This window comes from Heteronotia binoei, chromosome 21, assembly GCF_032191835.1.
Source record: "Heteronotia binoei isolate CCM8104 ecotype False Entrance Well chromosome 21, APGP_CSIRO_Hbin_v1, whole genome shotgun sequence".
NCBI classification, from domain to species: domain Eukaryota; kingdom Metazoa; phylum Chordata; class Lepidosauria; order Squamata; family Gekkonidae; genus Heteronotia; species Heteronotia binoei.
This window is the reverse complement of record NC_083243.1, coordinates 84,277,109-84,292,134: the sequence shown is the minus strand read 5'-3', so window position 1 is coordinate 84,292,134 and position 15,026 is coordinate 84,277,109. Positions and strand designations below refer to the sequence as shown.

The 15,026-nt window shown below is 47.0% G+C and overlaps 1 protein-coding gene across 2 annotated transcripts in view; it reads left to right on the top strand.

Annotated features, from left to right (window-relative positions):
• PAPLN (papilin, proteoglycan like sulfated glycoprotein) overlaps positions 1–15,026 on the top strand; it is a 172,653-nt gene that overhangs the window by 48,975 nt on the left and 108,652 nt on the right. For both annotated transcript variants that reach the window (XM_060261820.1, XM_060261819.1), the window contains exon 2: positions 5,194–5,256. In XM_060261820.1, coding sequence (XP_060117803.1) covers positions 5,197–5,256 — 60 coding nt within the window. In that variant the 5' untranslated portion in view covers positions 5,194–5,196. The remainder of the gene's footprint in view (positions 1–5,193; positions 5,257–15,026) is intronic.

Below are 15,026 nucleotides of genomic sequence, written 5' to 3'. Positions count from 1 at the left end.
CCAGTGTTTAATTGAAACTACTAGCGACACAGATTTTCAATATTAGATAATGCTGCTTTAGGATATGAATACAGAATTTCAGCAAGTGCTCTACCATCTCTGCAAACAACCCAGAGGTAACATAAAAGCTGGAATGATGCAGTAAGGGGGAAAAACCCCCTTTTAGAGGAGCTAATACTGTGTTAAGCTAATGATTTTCATCTGTTAGTCTCATATCAGTATTGTACAACTTTTTAGAAAAAATTACTGACTTTTTATAACTTAACTGTTTTGCCTTTCTGATATTTAGTAAGTAGAAGATTTTGCTTAGAGGATTTTGCTTTGAGGGAGTATCAGAGCTGTTAAGGTACAGTGATACAAGTAACAATATAGGGGCACCTTAGAGCTATGTAGGCAACAGAGACAGGTCCTTGCTCCCAAGGAACTATAAAATGAACAGTGAGGAGAAACAACAGAGCGAAGAAATGCTGAACTTAAAGCTTGGTTACAGTTGGCAGTGAGGCTTCAGGGCCATAAGCCCAGTGGTGGGATTCAAATAAATTAACAACAGGTTCTATGTCCTAATGACCATTTTAACTATATCAAAAGATATACCGAAAGGTAGTTTAATAATTCACTCATTAAATACTGCAATAAGAACAGTAAAAGAGGTAAAGACAACTAGATTATGTTTAAAGAAAGATTTATTGAAGATATTTCCATATTGGGAGTTCTGGCCCTCACATTTAAAGGGATGGCACACCTTTTCAATGCCTTCCTTTCATAGGAAATAATGAAGGATAAGGGCACCTTCTTTTGGGGCTCATAGAATTGGACCCCCTGGTCCAATCTTTTTGAAACTGGGAGGGTATTTTGGGGAGAGGCACTACCGTCCTCCACTGCGAAGACTGCCCATTTATACTCACTCTCTGTTTCCTATTACTCAGCCAGTTTTTGATCCACAAGAGGACCTGTCCTTTTACTCCATGACTCTCAAGCTTTCTAAGGAGCCTTTGATGAGGAACTTTATCAAAAGCTTTCTGGAAGTCAAGGTAAACAACATCTATTGGGTCCCCTTTGTCCACCCCCTCAAAGAACTGTAACAGGTTAGTGAGGCAAGATCTTCCCTTACAGAACCCACCCTGAGTCTTCCTCAATAACCTGTGTTCATCAATGTGCCTGCTCATTCTGTCCTTGATAATGGTTTCTAACAACTTTCCCGGTATTGAAGTCAGACTGACTGGCCTGTAATTTCCCGGAAATCCTCTAGAACCCTTTTTAAAGATGGGGGTGACATTTGCTACCTTCCAGTTTTCAGGAATGGAGGCAGATTTCAATGAAAGATTACATATTTTTGTCAGAAGATCAACAAGTTCAACTTTGAGTTCTTTCAGAACTCTCGGATGTATGCCATCCGGACCTGGTGACTTATAATTTTTTAATTTGTCTATCAGTTGTAGGACCTCCTCTCTTGTCGCCTCAATCTGACTCAGGTCTTTCAACACCCCTTCCAAAATTAGTGGTTCTGGAGCGGGCAAACACTTCTCGTCTTCCACACTGAAGGCAAAAATGCATTCAACTTCTCAGCCATTTCCCTACCCCTGATGTAGCCCATCTTTGTATTCAGGTACTCATGATGTTATACATGGTTTACTAGCCTTCCCCTTTAAATCTGCACAACCTTGTGCAGTAGGTGGGGCTGACAGACACAGCACCATCCTTAGGAGATCTAACTCAGACTCTCACGCAGGTCTATGCAACTGGGCTGCATAGGGAAATGGCTTTAGGATTGCACTGATAGTGACTGATTGAAATCAACCTGTGAGTTTTGCAGGAATCTGACCTTCAGTCTTCCTAGCAAAGATACAAACTTTATAAAGGACACAAACACAAATATATTTCCTAAAAAACTTAAAACATGCTAAAAGCATTAGCACTTGTTGGTCTTAAAGGTGCTTTCTTTGTATTTCTCCAACGGGATCCAGGGAACTGGGCAAAGGAAGCTCTGGCTCTTTCCTTCCTTCCCCAGGGGACTGGGGGGGGGGAGCCTCAGCAAATAGAAGGAAGAGAGGCTTCACTCAGTATCTCTGCTGTGCGATTGAGGGAGCCTGGCAAAGCAAGCTATTCCTCCTCCTTCCTCCCCAAGGGAGGAGCCTCAGCCAATGGAGAAAATAGAAGTTTTGCTCTGCAGTTCCTGTGCAATTGAGGGAGCCTTGCAAAGCAAGCTGTTATACAGAAAGGAGAAAGAAGGAAGCAGATGACAGTCAGTTGCTCAGGGGCCTGATAGGAGCCCTCCGAGGGCCTGATTCGGCCCCCAGGTCAGATGGTTGACACCCCGGCTTTGCAGAACGAAGTGTCACTCTGGCAATGTGAGCTTAAAAGGCTGGCCTCCCTAAAAAAGCAGTGTGCCAACCAAAGCTGGTTATACAAGCTTAAGCAAACACGGATGGAGGACTCACATGTCCAGGCAGAGGGATTTTTTACCATCACCTGAAAGCTACTACAGTTGGGGCACCCAAACGCATGCCACAGAACCCATCTGAACAGATCAACCGTTGGCTGGGGAAAAGCCCAGCTATCAAGCCTTGTTTTGCATACATGGCAACACACTCCAATATTTATCTCTCTGCAAAAAGAAAAATCTGTCACCTAATTTGACTGCCATTTGCAAAAAAACCAAACAAGCCCGACGCCCCCACAAGCGTTTGCAGCCCACAGACCTTCGCCTACTCATCCTTCCAGGAATGAAAGTGGGCGGGGCTTCCTGACTCCGCGAGTGCGCACGAGCGAGCGGAGCCCTTCTTTGCCGAGGGGCATGCCGGGTCTGGTAGTCTTTCGAGCCTCCTGCCTGCTGTGCTACCGAGCGCAAGGACTACGAGTCCCAGAAGGCGCCGCAGTGGTTAGCTTGAGCTGCTTTTTCCTCGGCGCCTGGGTTTTAATCACACGTGGGAGTAGTGAAGCTGGAAGGGGCTGGAGGGAGTGAGACGCAATTCCTGGCAGGGCGCGCATCTAACTTGTTCGCTTGGGCTTTTTTGCAGTCTGGTGGGGAAAAGAAACTGGTGAGTTTTAGGCACTTAAAGGGGAAAGTCCCCGTTGATCCGAAGGTGCCCGACCAACAAACGGTTCTATAGAACCGATAGCGCATTAGGTAACGGTTCCATAGAAGTGGTGCGAACCTGCTGAATCCCACCACTGCATAAGCCCAAGGCCGGATCAGAAAGGTAGGATGTGAGGAGAGACTGAAAAGAAGGGATTCTCTTCTTCCCCTATCATTTCATTTTCCTCAGCAATAGAGACATTGTTTTAAATATTTCCCTTATTTATTTTCATTGGGGACTCAAAGCAGCTTACATTGTTCTCCTCCCTTCTATTTTATCCTCACAACAACCCTGTGAAATAGGTTAGGTTGAGAATGTATGATTGGCCGAAGGTTACCCAGCAAGCTTCTATTACAGAGGAGGGATTTGAGTCTCCCAGATCCTGGTCTTCCACTCTAAACACTACACCACCAAGCACTCACAGTATATAAAAGTGCAGAGAAGTGTTATGCATGAACACACTGAATAGGCCCATAGATGCACTGAGCCAGATGCCTGGACCACTGCTTTGTCATTCTGACTGTATCTTGGATGACAAGTCCTCTAAACTAGAGTTATAAAAACAAGAGATCTCCAGCCCCAACCCAGAGTCTGGAGATCTCTTGTTTTTTAACTGATCTCCAGTTGACAGAAATCAGCTCCCCCGGAGAAAATGGCTGCTCAAGGTTGGTATGGTAGGACGATGACATTCCTGGTGACATCAGGGGTGTGTAGCCTAATATGCAAATGAACTCCTGCTGGGCTTTTTCTACAAAAGAAGCCCTGGAACAAATGCAAGATAAAAGAGGTGATGGCCCACTGTTGAGTGAAAATGGAGAACCTCTGACAGAGCACAGAGAGAAAGCAGAAAGATTTAATGCCTATTTTGCCTCAGTTTTTTCCCTGAATAAAAGAACAGGTTCATCTAGGGATGGTAGTAGGCAACGCGTGGCATCTAGGCTGCTGGTTGATATGGACAGAGTGGTAGTTGAGAATCACCTGGGCTGTATTGAAGATATCTAAAACATATGACTACCTTTTGTTATAAGCCAGAAAACATTTAAGATAAATGTATCTCTTTCCTGGGGTTTTTCCATATGCTCAGCTTACCTCTGATTTTCTTGGCAGTTGATCCACAACTATTGGAATCGGCTTGGGCATGGTTCTTCTGCATGTCTACCCTCCTGCTGCATTTTCATAATTATGAAGTCAGTTATTTTCTTTCACATATCATGCCTTAAACAATCAGGATTTTCAAGGGCAGGTGCTGTTGACATTGGCAGCACCGTAAGTGGTGTCACAGCAGTACCCTTTTATTTTTCTGCATGCTTATATTGATATAGGGTTGCCAATACCTTCCTTGGGTGTGTGTGTGGGGGGGGACTTAGCAGGATTGGGAGGGAGGCCCAGGCAATGTTGCTGGCAATGTGGCCACATCACTTCCAATGAGCACTGGAAACAGGTCTTTTTTTGAGCAGGAACACAGTTCTGGCTGGCTTAGTACCAGAGAGTGTGGCCTAATATGCAAATGAGCTCCTGCTAGGCTTTTTCTATTTAAAAAGCCCTGACTAGAAGTAACATTAACATGCTGCGATGTCACAATGGTGCTGTAGTATTTGGGCAAAAATTCTACGGTAAAATTGACTTCAACCATATAATTTTTGCTCAAATACCAAAGCGTGGCTCAGACATTGCCAGCATGATGATGTCATTTCTTGTGTGCACCAGAAGTAATGTCACCATTTCACCATTGCCTGGACCTTTCTCTCTCTCTCTCCTAGTAAATCCCTCCATTGGGCAGCTGATCAGCAGTGGGGGGCTGGGCCTGGTGGTAGGAGACTTCTGACTCCATTGAGGGAGCCAGCAACCCTATTATATTAATCTATCAATATCATGGCTGGATTCTTTAAAGGCCCAGCACTAAAATATTGATATATTGATATACAGCTGTAATGACAGGTTTAGCAGGGAACAGCACTGGTTGTAGTGATGTCATTTCATTGTTTTGCTGCTTGTGACAATTTTTTTTATACTGTAACTTTTTTGTGTGTTTGTGATTATCATGTTTTCTAATCATGCCTTTTCATATATTCTGTGGACCCCAGGGATAATAATTCTATCTATTTTTCTTTTGCAGAACATGATGGCATTTCTGTTCCTATTGCTTATACTCACAGTAATACTCCCCAGTGCATCAGCAGTAAGTAATTCCATGAATGACTTTTGATTATTGTGGTTAGGGATGGACATAAACTATGGAAACAGAGGTTCGTTGAAGGTTTGTGATTCAGGGTTTTCATGAACCATGAATCTCCAACAAACTCCTCCACTGGATGAACTAGTTTGTGGTTCATCCCATCCCCAGCAAGCTCTGAAGGCTTACTTTCTGTCGGGCATGAAACTAACCAGCTCTCCCTTCCCTTCCTTTCCCTAGAAGGCCCTCTGCAGTGGGCTGGCTGGGGAAATGAAGGGGAGGCATTTTAAAAGCATCCCCAATCTGTCTTCATTTTCCCAGTCGGCTTCCTACTGTGGGCCTGCTGGGGAAGCAAAGGGGAGGGAGAGTTGGTCAGTTTCACTCCCCTGGGCTTGGAAGCCAAGGGGAGTGAAACTGACCCACTCTACCTCCCATTCCCTTCCCCAGCTGGCCTACTGCAAGCAGGCCAACCAGGAACACTACACAGCAGCTGCATGGCTGGGGGAGGGAGGGGGAGGCATTTAAACGCATGGCTGGCAGCCAGGCTTGAGAATCTCCCAGCAGCTGAGGCATGATCTCTCTATTGTGGTTAGATCATAGTGCGAAGTTTCCAGCCAAGTGACATGTAGAAGATTTGTGATGGTTGCTGAGGTTAAAGGACTAAAGGTGAACAAGTTGAAACTGAATCCTGACAAGACAGAGGTGATGCTGGTAGGGAAAGCTGAGGTCTTGATGGGCATTGTACTCCCCAGTTTTGATGGGGTTCAGCTGATCTATGCTGACTTGGGTAACAGCTTAGATGTTATACTGGACTCAGTGTTACTGCTGCAGAGGTATGTTAATGCAGTTGCAAAAATGCTTTCTTCCACCATTATTTTTCACAGAAGATGGTTCACTATCTTATCTCAGCTGATCTGTCATAGTAGCTATAAGATTAGACTACAGTAAAGCACTCTATTTGCATCTACCCTTAAATTTAACTTGGAAACTCCAGCTAGTATAAAATGCATTTGCTCAGTTATTATTGGGAACAAGGCAGAGTATTCATATTACATTTATTCTGCAGTCACTCAGTTACAGATCAGTTACTGAGTTCAGTTCAAGGCACTGTGCTCTTTAACATGTACTTGGACTTATTCAGGGGCTTAGATCCCCATATCTGCAGAATTGCTCCTCCTGCAATGCTCTGCTGTGGCAGCTTTGCTGATCTAAGCAAAGCCTTCTGAAGGTGTAGCACTTCAGAAAAAACAGGTGCCCATACTTGAGCTTTCTCTATTGTGGCCCCCACCTTGTGGAATGGCCTACCTGAGGAGGCCAGGAAGGCTTCTTCGTGCCTCTCATTCTGCAGGACATATAAAGCAGGGGTGTCAAACTCATTTGTTACAAGGGACTAGGGTGGCCATAATGTCTGAAGGCCAGCCAGGGACACCTGGGGGGGGGAGGTAGGGGTGTGTGTGCGCGCCGCCGGAAACAGGAAGTGACATCACTTCCTGTGACGTCACTTCCTGTGACATCATGCCACCACCAGAAACAGGAAGTGACGTCACTTCCTGTGACATCATTTCCCCCGCGCCACCTGCCGGAAGCAGGAAGCGACATCACTTCCTGTGACATCATTTCCCCCGCGCCACCTGCCGGAAGCACATGCACTGGGCTATTCCCCAAATACAATGCCATTGCTGACCAAAAAAACCACCCTGAAGTGATGTCATGATGTCAAGACAGTGCTCTAGGATACACCAAAGTTCTGTTTTGAACTATATAGTTTGAGGAAAAGCTTAGAGGGGCCCTCAGATGTCATGATATAACTTCCCTTTTTTCAGAGGAAGTGACATTGTACACTGGTGCACATGTTTGCACTCCCCCAACTCCCTGTTCCCCCCCCACACTGGTTTTTGTAGCAGGGGGAAACAGGGTAAATTGCTATCTGCCTAACATTTGTACAATTCAGCATCGAAAACCCATTAAGTATAACATTACAAATATAAAAAGCAACACAAAGTATATTGATCCTTGTTTCGCAATGCATGTACTTGTGACCAAACTAGTAGTTCTACCACAAAAAATCACAGTATGTATGTGTTTTGCACAACCAGAGGTAAACCTGCTGTGGGTCCTAACTGAAGGCCATTAGGAATATTGCTTTCTTCATATTCTGCTGTTTCTGCTAATCCCCACACTCTTCCACAATTTCCCCAACCCATCCTCATAAAGAAAAATCAGTGAAACATCCTTCATTCAGATACAAAGCTTAAAGACTAACGTTCAGTCACAATCATCCCAGGGCCACTTCACTTTAAAAGATGCCTGCATGGATGGCACTTTCACATATTTCTTTATGTTGCTGCTTGTATTAAAGATTATTATATGCTTCTTATGTAAAGCATTTGCAGTTGCTTTCTGTCTATGTAGAATGATTCAAAATGGTTTTTTTGAAAGATGGGGCATTAACTAGTAGAAGTAGGCTCTATAACAGGGGTGGCCAAATTTGCTTAACATAACAGTCACATAGAATAAATGTCAGATGTTTGAGAGCCGCAGGACATGAATATGAGGAAGAGAAAGTGATAGAGCAAGAGGGAGGGAATGAGGGAGGCAATTTTAAATGCGTTCTCCAAGCCCCGAATCTTGACTGGCTTGACTTGGAGAAGGGAATGCCTTCTGTAAGCTGGCCAACAGGGCGGTGGGGGCTTTGAGAGCCGCATGTAGCTCCTGAGTCGCAGTTTGACCACCCCTGCTATATAATTTATCCCTAAAATAGCATTATGTATTAGAATCAGTTTTGCTAAGCTGACCAAGTTCTTTGTGGTACTCAGAGCAATGTTTACACTGGGCAGACTGGTATTATGGGTAACAGATTACACACAGCAATTGTGACAAATTCTTAGAGCAAGAGCTGAAATGATCCAGGCCTACTTGGAAACTATGGCTATTACCTTAATAGCACAGCCTCTTCTGGTTACTCAATAACGAGGTGAATGGTTACTCAAATAACAAGGCTAAGGCACTCAGTACAGGTTGACATTAGTTAACTAGTGATAAACAGGATAACAGATTCTGTATTAGAGAACCTGCTTGTTTTTCACTTTCCTCCTTGTGTTGCTGGCCATCAGGATGTAAAGATGGAGAACTTCACAGTTGTGTGATTCTGGAAATGTGAATTTTAGTGGGATTCCAGTGTCACAGTTTGTGGGGATTGATGGCGTGCGAGCAGTTCTTCATTCTTATTGCCAAGAAGTTTCTCTCACTAGAGACTCTAGAATCTAAACACATTCACTTGGAAATATTTCTCCTGGGTTTCAGTGGCACTTGTTTCAGGAAAGGTATGTAAGTCAGCAGGTGATTTAATTTGTGAGCAGGCTGTGTGTGCTTTCTGCTTTTAAGTAGATGTAGTGTTGGAAGTGTTGGAATTGCCTAGCTCTGCTTGATGCTAGATCAAAGGGTGTAGCCTCCAGGATTCAAGAGGGATTTCACTATGCACTATGCAGCTTTAAGAGCACAGATGAGAAATAATTATGGAACACCTGCTGGACACATTCATATATTTGCTTGCTGTGGACAGGAGGCAATTTTTCAACCGGTTTAAACAGACAATTAAATCAGACAAATTCATACAAATCAGCCATAAATAAATGCTGTGTTCTGAAAAATACGTGAACACATGAAGCTTCCTTATACTGAATCAGACCACTGGTCCATTATGAGCATTATCTGGCAGCATACAGGTCTTTCACATTACCTACTACCTAACTGGGTGTTTTTTTTAACCTGGAGATGCAAGGGATTGAACCTGGGACCCTCTGCATTCCAAGCACATGCCCTGCCAGGGAACCAAAGCCCCTTCTCTGATATAAACTGGTCTGGCAGGCATTCAAGTCATTTCGTGTCAAGCCAGATAGACCAGGTCACTGGCTCATATCTGATTGCCAGAGCTGACCAATGTAAGTGCAACTTTCAATTACAGCCCTGTTGGATCAGGCCAATGGCCCCTCCAGTCCAACACTCTGTGTCACATAAGAACATAAGTGAAGCCCTGTTGCATCAGGCCAGTGGCCCCTCCAGTCCAACACTCTGTGCCACATAAGAATATAAGAGAAGCCCTGTGGCATCAGGCCAGTGGCCCCTCCAGTCCAACACTCTGTGCCACATAAAAATATAAGAGAAGCCCTGTTGCATCAGACCAATGGCTCATCCAGTCCACCACTCTGGTCACATAAGAACATAAGAGAAGCCCTGTTGCATCAGGCCAGTGACCCCTCCAGTCCAACACTCTGTGTCACAGAAGAACATAAGAGAAGCCTTGTTGGATCAGGCCAGTAGCCCATCCAGTCCAACACTCTGTGTCACATAAGAACATAAGAGAAGCCCTGTTGCATCAGGCCAGTGGCCCCTCCAGTCCAACACTCTGTGCCACATAAGAATATAAGAGAAGCCCTGTTGCATCAGGCCAGTGGCCCCTCCAGTCCAACACTCTGTGCCACATAAAAATATAAGAGAAGCCCTGTTGCATCAGACCAATGGCTCATCCAGTCCACCACTCTGGTCACATAAGAACATAAGAGAAGCCCTGTTGCATCAGGCCAGTGGCCCCTCCAGTCCAACACTCTGTGCCACATAAGAATATAAGAGAAGCCCTGTTGCATCAGGCCAGTGGCCCCTCCAGTCCAACACTCTGTGCCACATAAAAATATAAGAGAAGCCCTGTTGCATCAGACCAATGGCTCATCCAGTCCACCACTCTGGTCACATAAGAACATAAGAGAAGCCCTGTTGCATCAGGCCAGTGGCCCCTCCAGTCCAACACTCTGTGTCACAGAAGAACATAAGAGAAGCCTTGTTGGATCAGGCCAGTGGCCCATCCAGTCCAACACTCTGTGTCACAGAAGAACATAAGAGAAGCCCTGTTGGATCAGGCCAGTGGCCCATTCAGTCCAACACTCTGTGTCACATAAGAGCATAAGGAGGGAAGGAAGGGAGGAGGGAAGGGAAGGGAAGGGAAGGGAGGGAAGGAAGGAAGGAAGGAAGGAAGGAAGGAAGGAAGGAAGGAAGGAAGGAAGGAAGGAAGGAAGGAAGGAAGGGAGGGAGGGAGGAAGGGAGGAAGGGAGGAGGGAGGGAAGGAAGGGAGGAGGGAGGGAGGGAAGGAAGGAAGGGAAGGAAGGGAGGGAGGGAAGGAAGGGAGGGAGGGAAGGAAGGAAGAAAGGAAAGAAGGGAAGAGGGAGGGAAGAAAGGAAGGCCCCCCCCCCGCTTTCGGCCCCCTTACCTGCTTCCAGGGTGGCGGTCGGCGGAGAGTCCGGCGGCGGCGGCGAGTCGGGTGGCGGCGGCGAGTCGAGCGGCGGCGGCGGAGAGGCCGGCGCTGGTCGCTGGAGGGCCTCCAACGACCAGCGCCGGACTCTCCGATGCCCTCCCCGGCCTCCACCTGCACTGGAGGGCCCAGCCGCCGAGCAGCTGAGCGGGACGGGGGCAGGCAGCGGCGCAGCAGCCAGGCAAGCCCAGGCAAGCCTCCAGCGACCAGCGGAGGCCGCGGAGAGGCCTTCGCTGGTCGGCGCTGGTCCCGGAAGGCCTTCCAGAGTCTCTGGAAGGCCTTCCGGGACCAGCGCCGGCTGCTCCGCGGCCTCTCCGCAGCCTCCGCTGGTCGCTGGGGGCCCTCCAGAGTCTCTGGAGGGCCCCCAGCGACCAACGGAGGCCGCGGAGAGGCCTTCGCTGGTCGGCGCTGGTCGGCGCTGGTCCCGGAAGGCCTTCCAGAGTCTCTGGAAGGCCTTCCGGGACCAGCGCCGGCTGCTCCGCGACCTCTCCGCGGCCTCCGCTGGTCGCTGGGGGCCCTCCAGAGTCTCTGGAGGGCCCCCAGCAACCAGCGGAGGCCGCGGAGAGGCCTTCGCTGGTCGGCGCTGAACCCGGAAGGCCTTCCAGAGTCTCTGGAAGGCCTTCCGGGACCAGCGCCAGCTGCTCCGCGGCCTCTCCGCGGCCTCCGCTGGTCGCTGGGGGCCCTCCAGAGTCTCTGGAGGCCCCCAGCGACCAGCGGAGGCCGCGGAGAGGCCTTCGCTGGTCGGCGCTGGTCCCGGAAGGCCTTCCAGAGTCTCTGGAAGGCCTTCCGGGACCAGTGCCGGCTGCTCCGCGGCCTCCGCTGGTCGCTGGGGGCCCTCCAGAGTCTCTGGAGGGCCCCCAGCGACCAGCGGAGGCCGCGGAGAGGCCTTCGCTGGTCGGCGCTGGTCCCGGAAGGCCTTCCAGAGTCTCTGGAAGGCCTTCCGGGACCAGCGCCGGCTGCTCTGCGGCTTCTCCGCGGCCTCCGCTGGTCGCTGGAGGCCCTCCAGAGTCTCTGGAGGGCTTCCAGCGACCAGCGGAGGCCACGGAGAGGCCTCCACCGCCGCCGCTGGGCCCCGCGCGCGGGCGGGGAAGGCGGCGAGTGAGGGAGGGAGCGTCCCTGCGCTTGCGCAGGGGCCCTGCGCACGCGCAGGGACGCTCCCTCCCTCACTCGCCGCCTTCCCCGCCGGCGCCCGCAGCCCACCGCCTCCGGGGCTGGCTAAACCGGGACCTCTAAATGGTCCCGGTATAGCCAGCCCGGGAGGTGGGAATAGGGGGCCAGAACCGGGACATTCCCGGGCGCCCGTGACGGTCTGGCCACCCTACAAGGGACAGATCTAACATAAATGGGACTTTGTGAGGCTAGGCCATGTTTGTCATAAAATGTAATGCCAGGTAGTAGAGATATAACTTTATAAAGAATACAGACAAACACAATTAAGGGTATTGCTTAAACTGAAAATACAAATGCTTATAACTCTTGTGATATTTTGTTTATTTAACCATCTTTGATAACTGGCACCTCCCAAACTTTCCCCCCTTAAAAGATACCTGCCTAAAATGAAAAAGGTGGGGGGATAGTGGAATTTGGCAATTAAATTTTAAAAATAAAACATCAAGAAAAAAGCACAAGGATCACAGCAAAAACTAAAAATACAAACTAAAAAATATAAAATGCTTTGACCCTAGGAAAACATGAAATAGCTGGGCACTGCAAGCTTCTCCCTCCACCCCACCCCCATCTACTCAGATTAGCAGTGGCTCTCCAATGTAATATCCCTCTTTGGCTGTGGGTTCCCAGTTTAGAGTACTTCCTCAGGCACCCATTCTTAGATCCATTCAGCAGAGACAAACTGGCTCAAAACATAAACCTTTTTTTTTTTTTGCAAGGAGACAATTCCAGTAAGCAACAGTTTCAGCAGCATACAAAACTGGAAAGTGACGCTACTTGAGCTGCATTTCATTGAAATACACTGCAGCACTGACAAAGTTGCAAGAAAAATGCAAAATGGGTTTTCCATTATGGTATCTGGGCCCAGATAGATTACTCTGGGACTGGAATGACAGCCCCCAGAGTGAAATGACTGTCCCTAGGAGTAGCAGAAGCATTCTGGGATTGGAACGAGGGCCCCCAGAGTGGAATTCCATTCCCAGAATGCTGCTGCTGCTGCTCCCAGGGGCTGTCACTTCACTCTGTGCCCTGTCATTCCAGATCACTGTTTCTATTGCAAGAAACAGTTCCAGATTAGTCTATCTGGGTTCAGAGACCTTGACGAAAAAGAGAACCCTGAAGCTGCTGGGAACTTCAGCAGCCTCCAGCTTGAAAGGGTGAGGACAAGCACAGGGCAGCTGGGGGGCGGGAGAAAAGAGCCATAGCCTGGATTAAAGTCATGGGCTGGCTGGTTCCAGTCATTGGGCCATAGATTTGACATCCCTGTGTAAAGCAAAAGTTCCAGAGGGCATCTTTATGAAGGAAATAGGGCTGCAGTATAATGGAATGGTTCTGGAAGGTGATTTTATAAAGGGAGTTTGATTGTAGCCTGCTGCACGTTATACATATTCTCTGCAGTCTGTTATACATATTCTCTTGGTTTTGTGGCCTTGTCTTCTACTTTTACAGTCTGTTTTTCTGCATCGGTTATGGTATGTCATGAGTTAATGTGGCAGCGGAGTCTGCATTTCTTCTAATTTTGTAATCCTAGTCCTATTGTATTGTTCATTGGGTGTTTTATGTATACTGTCTGATTGCATTGCTTTTATATTGTGTAATCTATCTTGAGTCTCAGTGAGAAAGGATGGCTATAACTGAAGTAAATAAAATATATATAGTCAGACCTTTTTTGTAGCAGAAACTCCTTTGAATATTAGGCCCTACATCCCTGATGTAGCCAATCTTCCAAGAGTTTACAGGGCTTTTAGTACAGGGCCTACTGTAAGTTCCAGGAAGATTGGCTACATCAGGGCTGTGTGGCATAATATGCAAAGGAGTTCCTGCTACAAAAAAAGGCTCTGTATATAGTTACAAAGTGTAGTGCATGAATGCCATTCACATTTGCAGATAATAACCTTTTCTGTTTCATCAACCTCAATTGTTGTGGAAAGTCTGGCAATTTCAGACTAGACAATAATGACTGGTAATTATTGAGTCACGTGATTTGTCTGAATCTGGTTTGTTGAAACTCCGTGGGAGGTCCAGCAGTAATTTAAAAGAAAATGGAATTTGTTGCATTTTCAGGCAGTGGAAATACTCTCTAAAACACATTTTATTGTAATAGCATCTAAAATGCCATTTTGAAGCCTTGAATGCCCACTACTTCTGCCAAGCCTTTCTTTGAATGATCAGAACAGTTTCTTCTTACTACTACTCAGTCTGCCAATAAAATAGAGTAGAGAGAGAGTGCATTTTTGCTCCTGTCAACCAGAGTAACAGGTAGGATCTACAAACATTATTTAACAGTAATTTAATCAAATGACTGGCAAAAGCCTGTTGATTAAATGGGAATTGATTGAATAGCAAATACTGCTTTTAATTGGTGGGGGCAAATTTTGATAAAGGGAACTGAGTACTTTTGGAATTGGATGTCATCAATATACAGATGGCTCCCAGCTTTGTATCTCTCTGTCTAAATTTCCTGGTGATATGGTAGAGGTCTTAAGCCATTGCCTGAGTGCTGTGATCAAATGGCTGAAAGCAAATAAATTTAAACTAAACCCAGAGGGGAACGATGCTGGTTAGGAAGAAAGATTTGAAGGACGTAGTGCTTCACACTTTCAGTGGGTTTCAACTAACACTTGCTTACTGAGTTAAGTGTTCAAGTTGCACCTTTAAGACGAACGAAGTTTTATTCAGAATGTAAGCTTTTGTGTACTCTTACATTTTGAATAAAACTTTGCTGGTCTTAAAGGTGCAGGTTGTCTCTTGCTTTGTTCTACTGCTTCAGACCAACACGGCTGCCCACCTGGATCTATTTACTCAGTTAAGAACCTTGGAATTATAATAGATCCAATTTTACTGCTGGAGAAGCAAGCAAATGCAGCCACAAAAATGCTTTCTTCCAACTCAGTCTTGTTCACAAGATGGCTGTGTACCTCAACTTGGCCATGGTAACACTGAGACTAGACTAATGCACTTTAGGTAGGTCTCCCCTTGGAGTCAATTCAGAGTTTCTAATTAGTTTATTTTTAGGAGCTAGGTAGAACATGCACGTCACTCCCATTCTTCAGTTTCTCTATTGGCTGCCCATCTATTACCAGGCTCAATTCAAGGTATTGACTATCACTTACAAAGCCCTTCATGGCTGTGGTCCCTCTTATCTGCAGGACCTATGCTCTGCCATGCCAACTTTGCTCATCCTAGCAGGGCATTCTGCAGGTACGATCCTGCAAATGAGCAAAATTGATAATCACTCACACCTGTGTGGTCTCTGATGTGGCCCCCACCTTGTGGAATGGCCTGCCTGAGGAGGACAGGAAGGCTC